We start from the raw sequence: 21,366 nt of genomic DNA on the forward strand, positions 1-21,366 counted from the left end.
GGGCATGATCCCTGTTCGGGGATCCAATCCCACATCAGGCTCCCTGTGAGGAACCTGCTTCTCCCTCTGCCTATGTCTCTGCCTCTCTCTGTGTCTCTCATGAATAAATACATAAAATCTTTAAAAAAAAAAAAAGTGTAGGAGTATGGAGCAGAACCCAGAAAGAAAGGAAGTCAGTTGTACCAGGAACTTGGGATAAGATGCTAAGTAGTAAATGCCTGGTTAAAACAAGCAGACCAAAAAAAAAAAAAACAAGCAGACAAGTTCTCGAGGAAGCACACTCTCTCTTTGCTCTAAATTCAGAGATCAATTTGTCAAGCAAACCTTTAGAAAAAGGTCACACAAAAACTTCCAGGAAACTGCCTTCAGTGGCATTTTTGTAGGAAATGAAAATTAACCTCTATATGGCACCTTTTTCTAACAACCCTTGATAAAAGCAATATTAAATTATACTTCAGGAAGAACGGTTCTATGGAAAAATGAGCCAGTGACATCCAAGCAGTGTTTCATTGCTTTGAATAGGGCCTAAAACCCTTTGATACTGCCTGTGTTGAAGTGTTAGGCAATGAGCTCAGGAAATGCTAGTTCTCCAACACCTAGTTCACCAGAGCTCTCCATGCCACCCTGGATTGCTGTAGTGTCCTTGGTACTTAGCACAGCTTGTTACCCTTTGGGATAGCATTACTAGCGTTAGCAATCACCATCATCTATAGGGAATTTACCACATACCAGACACTATAATAAGAACTTTACATATGTATGTAACTGTGAGAGCTAAGTATAACACAGGGGTTAAGAGCATATGTGCTAGAACCAGATGGGTTCAAATCCCACCCCCAAACTGCTATCTAACAGCAATGTGGCCTTAAGTAACTTACTTAAGCTCTGTGTCTCAGTCTTTTCACCTGTAAAAGGGGGATACTACCTAACTCACAGGCTTATCATGTGCATAAATGAGTTAATATGTGTGAGGCATACAGTAAATGCTCATCCGTCCTGTGGCATGGGAACAGTTACTATCTATCTCTAGATGTGGTGGCTGAAAGCCTGAGAGGTTGCCCAGGTCACATAGTAAGTATGTCATAGAATCAGGACTGGACCTAGTTCTACTATATTCCAAACTCCCAGACTGAGTGTCCTCACTACCATGGCCCTCAGTGCCTCCTAGAGGTACAAGCACCCTGTTCTCCAGTGGTTGCCAAAGTCTTTGAAGGTAAATATCACTCCAAACCAGGTTGTGTGTTGTCTGTTGTCCAAGCATCTCTAGCACCGTGTTTGAACATAAGTTGTTTAAGAAGTATTACACTTGGAAAAAAAAAAAAAAGAAGAAGAAGTATTACACTTGGCCACAGAGCTTCAGATGGCTTCCAACACCAGCCAGGCAACTGCTCTCTTCTTCCCTCAGCTTAGACTATGGCTGGAGCTTCGTGAAAATGGGGTAAAGCATCACAGCATCTACTAGATAAGATTGTACCACTTAAAAGCTACAGTTTGGTGAGATGAAGCTAATGGAGAGGAAAGATTTAGGCTTGGAGCCAAAAGGACCAAATCTTACATTGCAAATATCAGAGGATGGCCTATAGCTGGCAAACTTTCTGCTTTGCTGACTTGCTCCCTTGTCACGCATGGAAGAAACTGCCAATCACAGCATTCTTTGTTCAACACTTTCCCCATTTATAGCACTTTAGGACAAATCCCACTGGCCTCTCATGGTGTAGATCAACAACTCTGAACATTAGTGCAAGAGACTGAGCTAGAGTCTAAGATCTTGAATTCATTTTACAAGAGTATCCACTTCCCACATCCTTCTTATGAGGGTGAACTCTTGAGCCACAACATTTGGATTTTAACTCCAGTTTTGTTACTTACTAGCTCTTTACCCCCAGCCCAATGACTTGACCTCTCTCTGAGGCTGTTTCCTCAATTGTAAAATGAGAGTAGTAATGATTGCTTCATAGGGCTGTTAAGTGGATCAAATGAGTCAGAACAGAGCTTGGCACATGATAAGTGCTTTATGTGTTTTTGTTGCTATTGTTATTGCTGTTGTTGCTATTACTGGCCTCATCTGTAAGATAGTGTTATTTCCAGCTCTGGCATCCTAGGCTTCTACAACCTCAAGTCACAGTTCTATTCCCAAGTGGCCGAGAGTATTTGATAGTCACGTAGCCCATCTGAGCCATTCAAGCTACCTGTGTGTAAGGGAGCTAAGAGTTACTGTCTTTCCCACGTAGCTGGGGAGGGAGAAGAAATGCAAGGTTCTCAAAGGGAAGAAAAAAAAAGAGAGAGATTGAGAGAAGTAAAAGCCTCATACAGCTGCTGACTGCTAGTATCAAGGGGACTTCAGTACTTCAAGTTCTTCTTAAACCCACCATGTCAAGTGCACAAGTGGTTGCTGTTGATCTCAGGACTCAAAGCCTGCCCATGGTACATTTCAAACCTACCTGCAGCACAGTAAACAGACTGGGCCCTCTCCCCACTTCTAAGAGAGAGATGCAAGGTCTAGAATGTCTCAGGACACCAGGATCTCTTTCAGTGCCAGGAAACTTCCCACTGGTCACCTGGGCAGAAAAGCCAAAATATGGCACTCCTTAGCTAGAAGACTCTCAAGTCAGCATTGATATTATATAATCCAATAGGAGATTGAGAAAGTTTGGGGGTGGTTGAAGAGAAAGAGCATTGAAAACTCAGATACTAGTTGTCTGACTCTCTAGCTCTAAAATTGGACAAGAGGTAACTGAGCATCTTAAAGCCTCAGATTTCTTGCCTGTAGACTCTGGCTAATAATATTATCAAGATATTAATATAATATGTACTATTTATTAGCAATAATAATCTTTCAAGATTGTTGGAACAAATTAGGTCTATGGCACATCTAATGTACCATACACTAATATACTATAATATATACTACACTCCTGACACAAATAGAAGCTTTAGTAATAGTCATTGATGTTACTAATATTAGTATGTCTATATTATTACGATTCTAGTGACCCTTTTCAAAATAACACTGGCCCAGCATTTAGGAATGAACATTCTAGTTTATACACAAAACTGCCAATTTCACAGGGCTGATATTTCTAGTCCCAACTCTGGGAGCAGCAGCTTAAGTGACAACCTTGGTCAAGTCACCAAATCATATCACAGTGTGGTAGACAATACTAATGACCTAGGCATCTCAGGTAGAGTGGTTTTGAGCGGGAAAAGCTTTAGAAAGCATAAAGAATCAGAGAGACGATTCACCCTTCTGAACTCACCTTCTGAGTTGCATGACCATTAGGAAAGTATTGTGGGGAAAATCTCATGAAGTCATCTTCATAAGATGGGCAGGGACAGCAAGCCAGGCTTCCTGCCCATGGTCCAGTCTTTCTATTATCCCTCCCTGAGGAGCGCTCCCTTCCCTTTCCACACTACTAATCGTAGCTCCTGCCTTTGGCATCCTGTGCCATGTTCTAGGTACCACTGTTTCCATCTGAAAGATGGTAAGATTTTATACAGAAAAGCAATTTGCTCCAGGTCACATAGCTAGTAAGTGACAGACCTGAAAATTCCAAACCAGCCTTTTCTGCCTCCACAACCTGTGCTCTTAACCAGCATAGTAGTAGTTGCAGCAGCAGCTGCTCTAAGGATTAGTTACTCTGATCCGTACACAACTCTGCATGTCACAAATGAGAAAATGGAAGCTCTATGTCAGAGTAGTGACTTGCCAGAGGCTACTAAGCAGCCATTGGGGTCCACTACCTGGGGGTCATCACTCACCAGGACATACTCTCTGCCTGCAGTGCTATGTCAACCTGCTTTTCTGGTACCAGTTTTTCTGTGGCTTCTCTGGCTCCACTATGATCGATTATTGGCAGATGATATTCTTCAATCTCTTCTTCACCTCCTTGCCTCCTCTCATCTTTGGAGTCCTCGATAAAGACATCTCTGCAGAAACACTCCTGGCATTGCCTGAACTGTACAAGAACGGCCAAAACTCTGAGGTAAGATGGAGATGCCTCAGCTCCTCCTTGCCTCTAATTCCTCCCTGCAGGAGTCAGAGAAAGAGCAATGACTTGGGGCCAGGGGCCTTACAGTCTGATCACCACTCTACCTCTTACCTACTATGTGACCCAGTAGCTCCACTCCCCATTCCTGGCATGTTTCTTGTTTGCTGTTAAGAGTGATGGAACAGATCAGTGGGTATTTTTCTTTAGTTATTTCTTAATTATACCACAGGTTAACATGGGACTGCCCTAGCTGAATAGGAAGAAGACATTCAGAAAGATCCCATTGCCCTCAGCTGGCCCCCTTTCTCCAGGCCTTTGACAGAACCCCCAAGTCTTGGTTTGGGAACCCCTGGGATTAAAATCTAGTTTGCTCATCACTGGGTGATGTATTCATAAATGAGGGCTTCTACCTCATGTCAGGGAAAACAAAATTTAGAACTCAAGACTACACAGAGTCTGGAATTGCTGGTAGCCAATAGATTAAAGAAGGCCTAGGAAATCACCCTGATTGGTTGGTTGGCAGAGAGAGGCCATACTGGCACTCTGAGTGATTTGGAGAAGTCAGACCTCCGACACTCCAGGTGGTCAGGCTAGCACAGACACAGCTCAGCACAGATTGGACAGAAGAGACAGAGAACCTGACTGCCTTGAAGAAAGAGCTCTGGGAAGAGGGATATTGAAATTCATGAGAGTACCTCTATGCCTGGGGGAAAGGAGAACCAAGCCAGATGTGGTATTTGAGAGCTAGTAATATGTTGTATACAGCCAACTAAGAACTAAGCCCAGTCCTAACTTAAAAATGGGAGGAGAGCAACACAGCAACCGTAGCATAGCAGGCAAGAGAGAGCTATATACCTATAGGTCTTCTGATTTTTCCTTTCCCATAGGTGTGCTAGATGTATAATGTATTCCTTGGGTATCTAACAGTAAGAGAAGTTAATGTAGCAAAAACATAAACTGAGAACAGTTTTACTTTTCCAGGGAAGGCAGGAAGAGTGAAGCACAAAATGAGAATACTTGTCTCTGAAGCCATTGAGCCCTGTCTCTTGGGAATCCGTGATCCTGGGCTGTAATAGAGAACTCCCTTTCAGATGCTATGTAGAAACCTTAGAATCTCTAAATATGCCAAGTGTGTATTAGCACTAGCAATGTGCTAATGAATGATAGTTATTGATAACAGAACACTTAGTGGGTACTAAAGTACAATTGCATTTAGATTTCTCGAAACCCAAGGAGATAGTTAGTGATTTTATTCTTTTTATGGAAGGAGAACCAATTATCAAAGCAGTTTAGTGAGTGGCACAGCTGGGACTTGAATTAAGGTCTGTCACCCCCGGTCTGTGCTCTTAATTGTTCCATTCTTTTGCCTCTAAGATAAGAACATTGTAAGTGCCATATTGTCTGTTCAGGTAGCACAAGAAAGTTGGTGGTTGATGTGTTCTTTCCTGGCAGTGCTACAACCCAATGACTTTCTGGATTTCTATAATGGATGCATTCTACCAAAGCCTTGTTTGTTTCTTCATTCCTTACCTGGTAAGTTGTATAATCCCCTTCTAGCCATACAAATCACAGAGTGGAACTGGTCCTGTTCATATACTAGTAGTGTCTTTCTGGGCACTGTAGCACAGAGACTCCAAATAGGTGATCTGCAGGCGACATCCAAGTCAGTATCTGAAAAATCAGAGTGCTTTACAGAAACATCTCAATTTCTGCCAGTTTTTGAAAAAATGGAAGCTATCATTATATTGGGTCATTTTTCCCACATAGGAAAAATCCAGAATTGACTCTCAGCCCTGCTTAGATGGGGTTCATGTTCTCCAGTTTGCCAGAGTCCCTACCACTCCCTTTTGTCTTATACCTAAGCCCTCTTCACTCATTTATTATTTCTTACTTGAACACTAAAAGTATTTGAATTTACAACCCTTGATTTACATTTAGATTTGTGTTTCCAATGTCAAGGCAGCATGCGTTCAGGAAGGAAGTTCTGATAATAAAGGATGCTATATTACCTGAAATAAAAGCAAAGGATACCTGCCCCATCTCAATTTGTTTCCCAGTTTAAAGAGTAGGAATTTAGGGGTGCTTAGATGGCTCAGTCAGTTATGCATCTGCCTTTGGCTCAGGTCGTTATCTCAGGGTCCTGGAATCAAGCCCCACACTGGGCTCCCTGCTCCGCGAGGAGTCCACTTCTCCCTTTTCCTCTCCCTCTCCCTCTGCTGGTCCCTCTCCCGGTCCTTCTGCTTGTTTGCTTGCTCTCTCTCTCTCTCTCTCTCTCTAAATAATCTTTTTAAAAAAATTTTTTTAAAGAGTGAGAATTTAGTTGTAAAGTATAGCTGTGTTTCTTCTGGACCAGAATGTGGGGCAACTGCTAAACTGTGGTGTCTACTCTGCCTTACATTCTTTTGCAGTTAGAAACAAGATGGGCCAAGTAGGCAGTCATTGCTCCATTTGAGTTTCCTATCTTACAATACCTTCTCTCTCCAGGAATCTGCTTGCCTTTCCTGCTTCATTATTTGCCCCTACTATGTGCTCAACAAACCTACCATATAGGTCTATTTGAACTTTTCACCCTCAGGTTCTCACCTTTGCCTGATCTACCTTTCCTCTCTCTCTTTTCAAGGAAGTTAATTCCTCTTATTATGGCCTCAGCTGTTATATCTTATCTTCTGTATCCCCAGGGTACTTCGTATACCTTATACCATTGTATCATTTATCCCCTTAAATCATACCACATTTGTCTTGTCTAGTAGACTATAAACTCCTTGAAGGTGGACACTGAAGTATCTTCAGTAGTTGGCATTGTGCCTGCTGGTGGCTCAATAAATTCTTTGTTCATTCATTCCACGATGTTCTGGAATACCCTCATGGTTTCTGCTACAAATGTGTTTCCAAAGAATTCAGCCCTATTAACTCACTTCTCATCTTGTCTGTTTCTATGGTTGGCAGCTATGTATCTCTTCTCAATCCTTCCCCTCCCATGACACCTACCTTCACTATTGCTTGTGATCCTATGACACGTGATCGCTGTGTCAAAACCAGGTCTTTGAATCCCAGGGAACATCTGACAGTGCTTGTTTTTTCCTCCTCTGCAGACCTACAAGGATTCAGATATTGACGTCTTTACCTTTGGGACACCCATCAATACCATCTCCCTCACCACAATCCTCTTACATCAGGCAATGGAAATGAAGACCTGGGTAAGCACTTCAGAGCCTCTTTGACCTAAAAAATTTGAGTTGTTTTACTCTGTATCATTGATCCACTCAATAAATGACCACTGAACTTTTACCTGTATCCCACTTGTACAGGGATGAGAGAGGTAGAAAAGATTAAGTCCCTGGCCTCAATTTGCTTATCCTCTATCCAGGATTATAAAACCAAGACTTATAACCCCTAAGACAATTTGTTGCAAAAGTAGATATTTTTGACTAAAACAAAAAAAAAAAAAATCAGAGGTTTCAGAGATGAGAAAAACAGTATCCTGATTGTACTTGAGGCCGTGTTAGGGAGATATATGCTTCCCATTTAATTTCAGTGTAAAAGATTAGAAGGCTACCTTCACATAAACACATCTCAAGCATGTCCAAATATCACATTTCAGTATCTAAAAAGGAAATGCTGGCTTTCTCATTAAATTCTTGTAGTCAATGATAATTATAAAAACAAAGAGCTTAAAAATCATATACCAAGTATCTCTTTATATGATTTTTAATGTATTACCTCATTTAACCTCCCAGAGCCCTTTATGGTTTTTTTTTGGGGGGGGGCAGTCTTACTAAGATATAGTTGGCTTATAGCACTGTGTAAGTTTAATGTATACAGGATCATCACCTGACATATATTTATTGCAAAGTAATGGGTGTTAACTAAATTAGATCAGCCTTGTGACATGATGTGCAATAGCTAGTAAGAACCACCCAAGCAAACTTCCAGATCACAGATGCCCTCTGTTCCAATTCATGTCAAAGACAAATAGAAAAAAGTGATAAAACCAAAAAGGTATAGCCAAGCTCAAGTACAGGATAAATTTCTTCAAGAAACACCAGAACCAGAAGAGGCTGGAAAACAATGAGGCAGGGGAGACAGAGGTACTGCACTGACTCAAACTGAAGGCTTTCCAGAATCCAGGACAAGAAACTGACTGTGGCAATGGGGAGTCTGGTTCCTATGGGATAAGGAAGATTGGAGCTCTGTTTATGCTAGGTCCAAGGTCTGGGCTGGAGTTGCCCACTCAAGAAAGCAAGCTTGAGAAAAGTTGACAATGACATGCTATTTGGAATTCCAGTTTTATCAGAAGCCATGAGGAAGGTAGGTAAGAGTCATTTACTACTGGGAACTGAGCCAAGCTATGGAAACATTTAAAACTCTTTAAAATGAACAGTTTTGTCACTGAAATTAAAAATGCAATTTATGGGATCCAGTCTAGATTGGACTCTGGCAGTGAACTACCAAATTGGAAGATATTGGGAACTCATCTGGAATGCCACACAAATTTGAGAAAGTAACTCAAAGGAATAATGGCTAGAATAAATGACTAGCATCCACATAATAGGGGTTACAGAAGAAGGAAAAAAATGGTAGAGAAACAGTACCTAAGGAGATAATCACTGAGAGAGAAAATTAATCAAAATAAAGCTTAATGTATCACCTGGATACAGCAGAATGAAACTGTACAGTGTATAAGAGACCATCTTAAAGTCAACCAGAGGCTATGGACAAATTAGTTGAAAAGGAATAGCAGTTAAACTGACAAACAATAGAAGCCAGAAAGCAATGGAGTCATTATTTTCAAAGACCTGATGGAAATAAACAGTTACACACCACTTAAAACTAGGGTAAATAAATGACATTTTGAGATAAACCGACATTGTAAGTTTTGCCACTCCCAGGTCCTCAGCAAAAGAAGAAACATACTTCTGCAAGAACATAAAAGCTTAAACTGTAAGAAACGACATCATGGTAAGAAAGAGCTGTTCAATAGGCAATTTATGCTAAAGTCTTCATCATTAATAGGAAGAGAATAGGAATATGCATTTAACTATCAATTTTTCTATAAAAAACCCATATTTATTTAGTGTGTCTCAAAATTTAAGGTCTCTTAATACTTGGAAATATTACCTTCAAAACTTAAGGATAACCATAAAGGGATGGAAAGAAATAAGAGGAATATAGGAAACTATTAATTTTGCAGGATAAAAGAAAGATAAAAAGGTAAGAGCAAAGACAAATGATGGCAAAAAAAAAAAAAAAAAAAAAAGCCCCACAAAGTAAGGTGTTCGAAATAAGTATGTCGGTAAATTGAACACCAATAAAAAATAAATTAAAAAAAAAAAAGAGGGATCCCTGGGTGGCGCAGCGGTTTGGCGCCTGCCTTTAGCTCAGGGCGCGATCCTGGAGACCTGGGATCGAATCCCACGTCGGGCTCCCGGTACATGGAGCCTGCTTCTCCCTCTGCCTGTGTCTCTGCCTCTCTCTCTCTCTCTCTCTCTCTGTGACTATCATAAATAAAAAAAAAAAAAAAGAAATTAGAAATTCAGACATTTATAAAACAAACAAAAAAAGCAAATATATCAGTACTCATAATAAATATTAATGAATTTAGTTCACCTGTTAAAAGCAGAAATAAATAAATAAATAAATAAATAAATAAATAAATAAATAAATGCAAAAATTATCTGATTGAATTTTTTATCCAGCAAATATAAGGACAAATAGACAAAAATCACAATTGTGGTATGAGATTTATATACAACTCTATTAGAAACAGGCCAAATAGGATATAGAAGTCTTGAATAAATTATCACATTTGATTTAGTATAATTAGATATAATATAAAAAATCCTGTCCCAAATAGTAAATATATACCTTTTCAAAAATATACAAACTGTATACCAAAAGTAAAAAAGACCAAATTCTATATCACAAAGAAATTTGAAAGAATCCTGATCTTCTCTGACATGCATTTAGATTAAAAACAAGCAATAAAAAGATAGCCAAACAAACCTAACATGCTTCAAAGTTTCAAAATGTACTTCTAAATAACTCATGAGGTCAAGAGTAAATCATAATGGAAATTATTGCTGAAGGACTGTAAAAATACTATATATGCAAACTTGTAGGATGAAGCTAATGCTTTTATTATTAAAAAACAAAGAAAATAAAACAAGAATTCAATTCAAGGAAACTCATATACCCAACATCCAGGGTGTTGTCATTTAACTTTGTCATATTTCCTCTCACTTTTATAAAAAATTAAGTCTAACATACAATTAAAGCACCCATGATTCCCTTGCAAACATTTTATCTTTGGTCTTGAACATAATTTCAGGGTTCATCATTCTTAAGCATATCTTATACATATATATTTATGAATACTTCTTTATCATGTATATCTATCCCTTAACTTTTTTTTTTTTCACTAGACCTAATGCTTCGGAGTTTCACCTATGTTGATAGATTCACCTTTGGTGATTTATTTTAACTGTTCTATTGTATGAATATGCCACAATTTATTTTTCTGTTGATGAATATTTAGGCTTTTTCCCCTTACTTTTTTCCTGCTAGTAAGAATGATACTGTAACCAACATGTCTCTGTATATATACATGCAACAGTATTTCCAGGGTGCATCATACTTTGAAGTGAAATTGTATCATAGCAGATGAGTACTTAAACTCCTCTAGCTATTTTCAAATTGCTTTCTACAGTGACAGCATCAACTTAGAGTTTGTAGTCTACTACCAGGATATGAAAGTGCCTTGGTTGGGTTTTATTATCTTTAACACAGTACTGAGTTGACTTATCAATAAGTTATTTGGAATTTTCATTTAGTGGAATTGGTCTAGGATTTTCTTTCCTTGAACTGTCTATGCCTATTTTGGTATCAGGATTATTTTAGCCAAAAAGCTAATGGAATAGTAGAGACAAAAACCTCAGAGAAGGGGGGATTCTAGAAGAAGAGCCAAAACCTGTTTCTTTGAGGATCTTTGCAACTCTGCCCAAAAGAACTTTGTTGCTGGCAGCTTGACTGAGTAAAAGATTCAGAAATCGAACCCAGGTACCCAAGGCAGGAGTCTAATAAGAGACCACATTAAATTAGGACCCCAAAGCTATACACCTCAGGGTAAGGCTACACCCAAAATGGACCTGCCTGTTCTACCTTCCCAGCAGGTGCTGCAGGGATTATTCCCTCTGTGAACAGAGCAGAAAGAATCAGAATCCATTAAACTGATTCTCCCTGCAAAGGACCTGTCCTAGGTAATGAACCATGGGCTGGCCTCATACAGATTTGCAGCCCAGGTTTATATCACCTTGGTGAGCTAAATTTTGATGTATGAATCCAGTCTGAAGTGACCCAAGATTGACAGTTTCCAAGGACATTGCAAAATAAACACCCTCCCCGCAAAAAAAGGTATTTCATCCTATGCCTCAAATTGTCCCTATCAACTTTTCAAGGGCAATGAGCCTCACATAATCAAAAATAACTGACTCTCAAAGAAACAAAAACCCCTTAGTGAGGTTCAAAAACAAACCAGAAACATATTTCAGGTGTTGGTATTATCAGATATAAATTATAGAAAATCTATGTTTAAGCTTTTTTATAATTTTATTTTATTAAAGATTTTATTTATTTAATCATGAGAGACACACAGAGAGAGAGGCAGAGACATAGAGAAAGAAGCAGGCTCCATGCAGGGAGCCTGATGTGGAACTCGATCCCAGGACTCCAGGACCATGCCCTGGGCTGAAGGCAGACACTAAATTGCTGAGCCATCCTGGAATCCCCTATGTTTAAGCTTTACAATATCTGCAGGGATTAGTAAACCATACAAAGCAACCCAGCAAATCTGAAAAGAGATCAAAGAAAACTTTATTTTTTTTTCAAAGAAAACTTTAAAGAATAAAATACACTGGCTGTCTTAACAAAAAATTAGACAAAACTAAAGGGAAAAATTTTAATTGGTCAAAAGAAATTATGCACAATATAAAACAGAAGAAAAGTAATGAAAATTATGAAAAGGTATAAAATGTATAGAAGATAGGGTAGTATCCTAAAAGGTCTTAAATGCATTTGATCTGAGTCTAAGAAGTAAAGGAGAGATAAAATGAGACAGAGGCAATAGTTGAAAAGATAGTGACTTAACAATTTTGCAGACATGATGAAAGATATTAATCCACAGATTCAAGATCAGCAAAATCCAAGAAATATAAATAAAAATAAATACATATCTTATTATTCCTTATCATAAGGAAACTATAGAATACTAAAGACAAAAACCATAAAAGTAGCCAGATTAGGGATGCCTGGGTGGCTTAGTTGGTTAAGCATCTGACTCTTGATTTCAGCTTAATTTCAGGGTCGTGAGTTCAAGCCCTGAATTGGAGAATGAGAGAGGCTAAGAGAATGGAGCCTACTTAGGAAAAAAAAAAGTAGCCAGATTTTAAGATACTAACATTTCTAAGGAACACATAAGAGATGTACGCATAGCAACAACAAAAGCCAAAAGATGGGGCACTTGGGTGGCTCAATGGGTTAAGCATCTGCCTTTGGGCTCAGGTCATGATACCATGTCAGGCTCCCTGCTTCTCAGGGAGTCTGATTCTCCCTCTCCCTCTGCTCCTTCCCCGACTTGTGAGTGCTCATGCATGCTCTCTCGCTCTCTCTCTCAAATAAATAAAATCTTTAAAAAAAACAAAAGGCCAAAAGACAATGGAATGCTATTTTAAATATGCTTTAAAACCCTGCCAAACAAGAATTCTATATCCATCAAAAATATCTTTCAAGAATGAGAATGAAATAAAGCATGAGATTAGACCACTAGCAGATTCCCACTAAAGGCAATTCTAAAGGATGTACTTAAAGCCAAAGGAAAGAAATCTCAGATGGAAAGTCTAAGGAATGAAGGCACAGAAAGTGGTAAACATGAAATGAATTTTAATGAATATTGACTATATTCAACTATAATACCAACTTGTGTGTTTTTAAAAATGATAGAATTAAACATGCAATATGCGTAGCAATAAAATATAAGTCAAGAGGAAGGTAAACAGTTAAAGTGCTCTGAAGCCCTTCTATGATTCAGGAGTAGGGAAAAGTGGTTACATACTTTAGACTGTGGTAAGTTAAGATTGCTTATTATCATCTTATTATTAAGATGATATCATCTTATTATTAAAATTATTAAGATTGCTTATTATCACTCACCTATTATCACTGAGTGATCACTGAAAGAATAGAAATGGGATGTATAACTTTCAAACCAGTAAAAGGAGAAAATGAAATTCTACAAAATATTAAATTTAAGAGAGGATAAGAAGGGGGGGAAAATACAAAAACAAACAAGACAAATGAGACCAGACAACAGAACACTGTACTGCTTTGGACGTGAATAAACTGCAGCCATATGTGAAAAAAAAATAGACTCTTCACACCAAATAGAATTGTATTTATCTAACAGCTGAAAAAACAGAGTACATAGGCAGTGAAACTACAAAGAATGGCTTGTAAGTATCACCAAAGCCAAAGGAGAGACAGAATCTTTAGGGGTTCTTTGGGTACGTGCATTCAAGTTCTGGGTGATAGCAATGTGAGTGTTTGCTTTCTAATGATCCACTAAAATATATGCTTTTTTAAAGTTTGTGTGTGTGTTGCATTCCCCCCAGAAAAGTTTAAAACAAAGTCAAGTGGCATGATTGCACTGCCCCCTGATCTAAGTATATTTTCAACAACGTTTACTTCTCCTTTTCTTCCACAGACCATTATCCATGGGCTTGTTCTGTTAGGCAGCTTCCTGATGTATTTCGTGGTATCCCTTGTTTACAATGCCACCTGTGTCAACTGCAACAGTCCCACCAATCCTTATTGGGTGATGGAACGCCAGCTCTCAGACCCCACATTCTACCTCGTCTGCTTCCTCACACCGGTCATGGCTCTTCTCCCAAGGTTTGAGCACAGGGGTTGTTTTCTTCCTAGAATTACCAGTGCCCCCTTTATAAGCCATTTTCAAAAGCCGAGAGTCAGGAGTTTGACTCCTGCTGGGAACCTTGAGGCGATTGTTTTGAAGACAGAGTATTAGGACAGAGAGAACAATGAATAGAGGGACATAACATGGACTGTGCTCCCTGTCAGTCACAGAGTAGCAAAGTCACCAATAGGCATAGCCTTAGTCGTGATATCTAAAAATGATAACTCCTGCCCTCCTGCCTTATAAATTAAAAAGCTTTTCAGTCTGTTATTAACTCAAGAGTCTCAAAATTCAAACTACAGGGACAGGCAAGCAACTGCAGCAAACCAGGTAAAACATGGGGAGAAAGACCTTCTCAATTTAACCCTATCATTGCCACCAGAAAAGATCAAGTCTTAGCATTTCAGAGCTTTAGAATTTTTTTAAGAATTCAAATTTTGCACGAAATTTTGAAGATCACTCTTGCCACATACTATCTAGCACTTTGTTTTGCTTTTTACCATCAGTAGAATTTAGGCAGAGCTATAGTTCTAGTCCCACTTGCCCATGGGACATCTAAATCCCACGAAGGACCATAATGTGTCCACAAGTCCAACACAAATCACAGTGGGAGCTGGATTATTCCAATTTGGTGGCCAGTGTTCTATTCTGCAGCCCATACTTTAGTCAGAACAGTCATAGTCAGTGAACTTGACTATGTACCTGTGGGCAGGACTTAGCCCCTCTCCATCCTTAAGATATTGCCACTCTGAACAATGAAATTCAGCCACCTTATCATAAGCTATAGTAAACAGATTATCTCAACTTTGTGCAGACTTTTCCTAATTCAAAATTAGGCAGAGAGCCATAGCCAGCCTTACTTCAATAAATGTGGCAGCTTGCTTAATCTAGATTGGTCTCCATTTCCTTGTCCTAAGCCAGCTCAGAACCTTGACCTCTGATGAAAGGTTGGCAGCTGAAGATACCTAGATGGCAAACACAATATTAGTTGAATTCTAAGTGTGTGTGCATGGCCTTCCTGTTGGGCCCCTGCTGGCCTCTGCAACCTCATCCCTCCCTCAACTCTTAATTCATACTCTGGGCTCCACATCACCAAACTTCTTGTACTTCCCTGAAGGCCCATGCCCTTCTGCCTTTGTTCATGCTCTTCCCTTCTATTTGGAATGCACTTTCTATTACCAAGCTTCCCCATCTTTTGACATTTTAGGCCTAATTCTGACCCCTCCATGATTTCACTACCTTCCTCAGATGGAAATATGTCCCCCTCTCTTATATGTTCCCATCACCTGAGTATGTCTCTGTCACTGCCTTTAGCCATTTTTTATAAATTATCTATCTCTATCTGACCATTAACTCCTGGACAGAAGGTATCCTCCTTGTCATATAACCAATACTTAGCAAGTTCCTATTACAGAGGCTGCACTCTAAGATAAATGAGCAATAGATGATAGAACAGAAACATGAATAAAATAGGACCCTGTTCTCAAGAAGCCTGCAATCCAATAGACAATTCAGACATAACTGTGATCATAATATAGGCGAAAGTGACTAGTATTGATAGAGCAGCTTGAGTGAAAAGCAACAAACAATTAAGAACAAGTACAAGCTTCAGAGGACATGTTGCCCACCCCACCCCTTCTTTAGCCCAACCCCTTGGGAGAGACTATGAAGACTTTGCCCTCATTGGAAAAGGGATCAAACTATGGGTTAAGTAGTTTTTTTCACACTTTTGGGTAAAACAGTTAGGATCACCACTAGCCAAGGACGGAGCTCCCCTGTTCTGTATCATATTTAGGGTATGGAAAGAAAATTATCAGCCTATATTCTTTGTCTTACCCTTGGTTGAAAAACAGAGCCAAAAGCAACCAGTTTGATGAGGATCCTTGAAAAGTATGAAGACTGCTGACACCTGTTTTGAAAAGACAAGCCTTCAATATTACAGCTTGTTATAACAGATGAGGGACAAGTTAGGAAAAAGTTAGCAAATATTTACTTGCTAATTACCATAGCACATAAGTTACATCTTCGCTCATTTATTATCATCATAGTATTGGATTTCTGCTTAATGTTGTTTACTAAGAAAAACAGATTTCCTCTGATAGAGAAAAGATTATTTTAATAGTTTCAAGGACTAAAGACTTCTAACCTTGAAACAAAACTGTTTCTTATAGAAATCTACACAATAGAATGTTTGCCACAGAAAATTATTTGTTCACTTAAAGTTATAAGCTATACTTATCATAATGGAGATTGATTTCACTCACCAAGCTTATAATAATTAGCCCACTAGCTGTGACCTCACTAATCTTGGTCTAATTAATTCAAGCAGTATAAAAGAATTGTACAGATTCTCTTAAACTAGGAACATGTAAATTACTTTATAGATAAAACAAAAGAAACTAACATGCTAACTTTACAACATAAAGCAGCTTTTAATTAGCTATAAGAGGATAACAGTCCTTGAACACTCTTTCCTTGGCTTCAGTAACAACACTTTGTTGGTTTTTCTCCTATTTCTTCTTTGTTTCCTTTGCTGGTTTGTGTCCTTGACACAGTGGATGTTCAGCCTTGATCTTAGGTTCTTCTGTCCTCTAACTTATATTCTTTCTATAGACATAGCAACCATTACTGTGAAGTTAAATATCATTTTGAACAGACAAATCTCCAATATAAATTCCCAGTCCAAACCTCTCTTTTGAATTCCAGATACAGCTTTCTAGCTACCTATCATCACCACCACTAGGCATGGTTAGTCTGAGGAAACTGATAGAGGATAAATCTTGAATTATAGAGGTCTATCAGCACCACCATCAAAGAAACTTAGATCTCTTCCAGAGTTCTCTCCTTCAAGTGCTACCAGTGTAGGACCAGGACAGACCCCGGGGAGTTGATACCACCTACTACCTCATATCTGGCTTGTCACCACAGTTTTATCCCCTACATATTTCTCAAACCCATCTGCTATTTCCACTTCTAATCTTTTTACTCCAAATTACTTCAATAGTCTCCTATGGGTTTGCTCTAAGTGATTATCACTCTGTCAAAGTGTAATCTTGTCATCATCTGTTTATGTCCTCCCAAGGGCTTCCCAAGGCTATCACAATAAAGCACAAAAAACAAAACATGACCACAGTCCTTGCCTGCTCTGGCCCTACCAACCCCTTCTGTGGCATATTTTCCCACTTTTGACCTTACTTTCTGTACTGCAGCCACTGTGCCCAGGATTTTGTTCTCATTCTCTCTTTGCCTGACTACCTCCTATGCATTTCTCAATCCTCAGCTTATATATTTCCTTCTCAAGGAAGTTCTCTCACACTAGATTGGGTGTTTGACATGCTCATTGTTCTCTCCATTTATAGGTCTACTTATGTGCTACTTGAAAGCAAGAACCTTGTCTTGGTCACAGTTTAATCCCTTGGGGTCTGGCCTATTGTAGGGACTTTACAAATATTTGTTAAATAAATGAATGGAGAAAGAAAAGTTATAGCTTGGGGGAAAGGTTTAAACCGAGAAAATTCAAATTTCCAAGAAATTGAATCTTTCCTAAAACATATACATGGCCACCTGTACTGCCTCACTCAATGAGAAGAGAAAGAATGAGAGTCCTGATTCTACAGGACCTACCGCTGTCTTCAGAAATTCCTTGCCCACTGTGAGGTCACCCTAAAGCTCTTAGACAATAGTGGAAGGATGGAGCCTTTCTACAAGGCTTTAGAAATAAAACTTTTTAAAGTATTATTTTTGGAAAAGACCATGGGTGTTCTCCTGACAAACTGAATTACATTTTAGGTTAATAAATGGACACCAAAAGAAGGAACATGAGTTGTCCAGTATCACAAGATGGTGTAATGGTGTGATTCTTTCTCCATACACCATATAGTTTTACTCACCTCCTCTCCTTCCTTCCCTAAACTTGGAATAGAGAAAAGATTCTAAACATTGAGACTCCCAATTCCAGAGTCTACTACCTTCAACTTGGTTAACTCAAGTGTTCCTTTCTCTATGACATCAGGGAGGTCAATTAATTTCTCTGGAGACCTTGGGAAATCCTTCTTGTCATTTGGGGCCTCAAGTTTTTCATCTAGCAAATAGTGATAATACAGTGATACTGTCAAGTCAGCCCACAGATTCAGGGAAAGAGTGTGTATTTAGAAACTACTTAAAAATTAGTAAGTTCCACAAAGGGTTGACATTACAAAGCAAGTACATTTGCCTGAATAAGAATAGCCCAGAAATAGGATGGACCACCTTTATATGGTAGATAAAAGCCTTGGGATCCAGAGTGCTTGGTTCTGATCACAGTTCCATTTACTGTGTGGCTCTGAACAAATCACTTAATCTCTTGGTGCCTTGGTTTCCTAATTTGTACACAGGAGGAAACAAAAGTACCAACTGCATGGGATTGTTGGAAGAATGAAATGAGGTAATGTCCAAAGCACTCAGGATAGCTCTGGTACCTAATAAATGTTAGCTATTATATTTTGTTGAATATATTTTGTTGAACTCCCCAATACCAGAGGTGCCTAGGCAGCAGTCAGGAGTGTAACAAAGAGGATCTTGCCCGGTGTGGGGAACTGGATTCTAAGACTGTTTTCAATGCCGGAATTCAAGAAGTCAACAAAAATCCAAGTACTTTCATTCTGTTATTTCCTACCAGGTATTTTTTCCTATCTCTGCAAGGGACTTATGGGAAGTCTCTGATCTTAAAAGCTCAGAAAATTGACAAACTCCCCACAGACAAAAGAGACCTAGAAATCCAGAGTTGGAGAAGCAGACAGAAGTCTATCCCTATTCCTGGAGAGGGTCAGTGCACCCATCGTCCAGTGCCACCTGTCCCCAAACAAGACTTCAGAGCCAGCACCCCAAAGAGCTCTAGCCCTCACAAGTGGAAGTGCAAGGAGGACTGGGCGCTTCATGGAGAAAAATGCAGCAGAGACCATCTGAAGGATCACCCATGCCCAGGGGATTCCTCAGCTAAACTCTCATCCAGGGAATACCCGCTTCTGGGGCCCAGTATGACAATGGCTTCAGGAGCCTACTCAAGTAAAAAGACTGATGAGTACAGGCCCTCAAGCAAAGGCAGTCATCGCAGATCCCAGAGTTCACTGACCATATGAATGGCCTGCAGAAATCTGTACAAACTCAGAGGAAGCCACTCAATCAATAGCCTAATTAACACATGACTCTTCCTCTTCATGGAGGAAAGGATATACCAGTCTCCCGACCAGGCTTGACTTCCTTGGAAAAGTGCTGGCTTCAAGGGCTATGAAAAGGACTGGAAACCAGTCAACCTCTAGCTTTCTCCTGCTGCCAGGCAGCACATCATGCAAACAGAACTTTTATAAGGAAGCTGTTTCTAATGGATTGAGTTTTAAAATTTTTTACCCCAGAGACATTCTTGTGACCCTCTAGGTAAGTAGGTGGCCAACACAAATGAGGCATAATTTTCCAAGATTCCAAGAGATCTATCTACCCAGGCAATCTCTTAGGATATGGAAGTTATTGGGCTTGTCAAACCATCACCTCATCTCATTGTTCCAAGAGTTAAAGTTTTGGAAGAGACCCATACACACAGGTACTTCATCTCCAGTGTATTGCAGTGATTAAGGTAACACCTATATATTAAGTAAAATCCCTGTATATTAGGGATGGATGCAACATTTGTGACAAGTATTTGAGCCTAAGAGTCATAACCACCCCACAAGTTGACTTATCACTTTACTAACTTCTCAGCAAAGATGTACAAAAAAATTTCAACAATCAAATTGGCAAATGGCAGACTGAGCTCGTCCTCTCACCATCCTGCTGACAAACCTGAACTGGAAGGATCATTTGAAGCATTGTATCCCTGGAACCAGTGCACTAAATCTCTTTTACTGGCTATGTCACATAATGATGCCAATAATGGCCAACAGGAGAATCCTATATGCGGATTGTCAGAGAAGGACCAGGTGAACACATCAGGCAAAGCAGTAATGATAGTAATCATTCCAAATGAGAGGATTGAGCCAAAACCTGGATCTCGGGTCCTCCCTTTCCCCATTTGATTCCTACCTACTCTTGAAAGTCAGATTGAAACAGGTAGGATGTTTCAGAGAACAGAGTAGTGGGAAGAACACTGGCCTCAGGAAATCTGGGTTTGAGTCTTTGCTTCTGTACTCTCTAAGAGCCAGGAGCCTTGAAACAAGATGCCACACTTGCAAATTAGGTTAGAACTGCCCTACCTTCTAGGCTTGACATAAGGATCAAGTCAAAATTACAAAAGGGACTTGAAAACACTTTGAAAGCTGTAACACCCTCAGTAATAACACAGGGATTTGCATGTCAGAGCTAAGGGGAAACAAGGTGATGGGAAAGTTGTAAAAATGACCATAGTACCTAAATGCAGAACCATACCTGACATTGCATGTCGCTTTCTTTATTGTGTGACCAACCATCACAGTTTGCCTGGGGTTTTCCATGGTTTAGCACTGAATGGCCCACATCCTAGGAAACACCTCAGCCTTGGGCCATCTGAGACAGCTGGTAACCTACTCTTGCCCACCTATGAAACCAAACCAACTGTGACCATCCAACATGCCATCTTAAGGGAAAAAGTTTTCCTGTAACATTATGCTAATGATTGTACTTAGTACATTTTTATACTTTTATGACCTTTTACTGATTGACTAGAAATGTGTTATCCTTTATTAGAAAAAAGAAATAAACATTGTTTTCCATAATTGCTTGCAGTTGTAAGTACCCTCTCATCCATCTGTCCATCCTTCTTTGCATTCATTTATTCAGTTGTCTGTCCATCCATTTATATATCCAATAAACTTCTGTTAATCCCCTACTGGATGCCTGGTGATGTGCTATGGGCTCTCAGGAACTCAGTTCCTTTCTTAAAAGAAGCTCATACCTTGTCAGAGTATCAGGAACATGTTTGATCCATCATGAGAGTGTGACACAAACCAAAATGGCTATAGGAATTAGAGGAAGCAGCACTCAGAGTCTCCTCTGTCTGAAACCCTAACCTGGCTATTTTCCTTTTGCTGGAAGCCTGACACCAACCTCAAACTCATACTGAATCAGATGCCTTTTCACTCATTCAGAAAAAATCGAGTGCCTGCTGTACACAGCACCGTGCTGGGCAGCAAGGATAAAATAGGAAAGAAAACAGGCCCATTTACTGCCTCAAGGGATTTACAACCTAGAAGAGAAGATAGCCAATAATCAAGGAAATCAATAAATTGGACAATTGAACTCTATGAGAAGAAAGAAGAATGGAAAAGAAGGGAAGGATGGTTTCCAGAGTGATCAGAAAAGGCCTTTCCATGGAGGAGAGGAGACTTTAACCATGAAACTAAGACAGCAGGGATGGGCCATTCCAAATGGAAAGAATTAACTATGAAAGCCCTGAAAAGGAAGAAT

At 39.5% G+C, this 21,366-nt stretch overlaps 1 protein-coding gene across 10 annotated transcripts in view; it reads left to right on the forward strand.

Annotated features, from left to right (window-relative positions):
• The window catches only part of ATP10B (ATPase phospholipid transporting 10B (putative)), a 313,614-nt gene extending 292,826 nt beyond the window's left edge, over positions 1 to 20,788 (forward strand). For all 10 annotated transcript variants that reach the window (XM_049109180.1, XM_035715175.2, XM_049109178.1 and 7 more), the window contains 5 exons: positions 3,783 to 3,983; positions 5,442 to 5,522; positions 7,082 to 7,186; positions 13,744 to 13,931; positions 18,611 to 20,788. In XM_049109180.1, the coding sequence (XP_048965137.1) occupies positions 3,783 to 3,983; positions 5,442 to 5,522; positions 7,082 to 7,186; positions 13,744 to 13,931; positions 18,611 to 19,070 (1,035 nt within the window). In that variant the 3' untranslated portion in view covers positions 19,071 to 20,788. The remainder of the gene's footprint in view (positions 1 to 3,782; positions 3,984 to 5,441; positions 5,523 to 7,081; positions 7,187 to 13,743; positions 13,932 to 18,610) is intronic.
• Positions 20,789 to 21,366: the final 578 nt, after the last annotated feature.

This window comes from Canis lupus, chromosome 4 (genome assembly GCF_003254725.2).
Source record: "Canis lupus dingo isolate Sandy chromosome 4, ASM325472v2, whole genome shotgun sequence".
Lineage (NCBI taxonomy): Eukaryota > Metazoa > Chordata > Mammalia > Carnivora > Canidae > Canis > Canis lupus.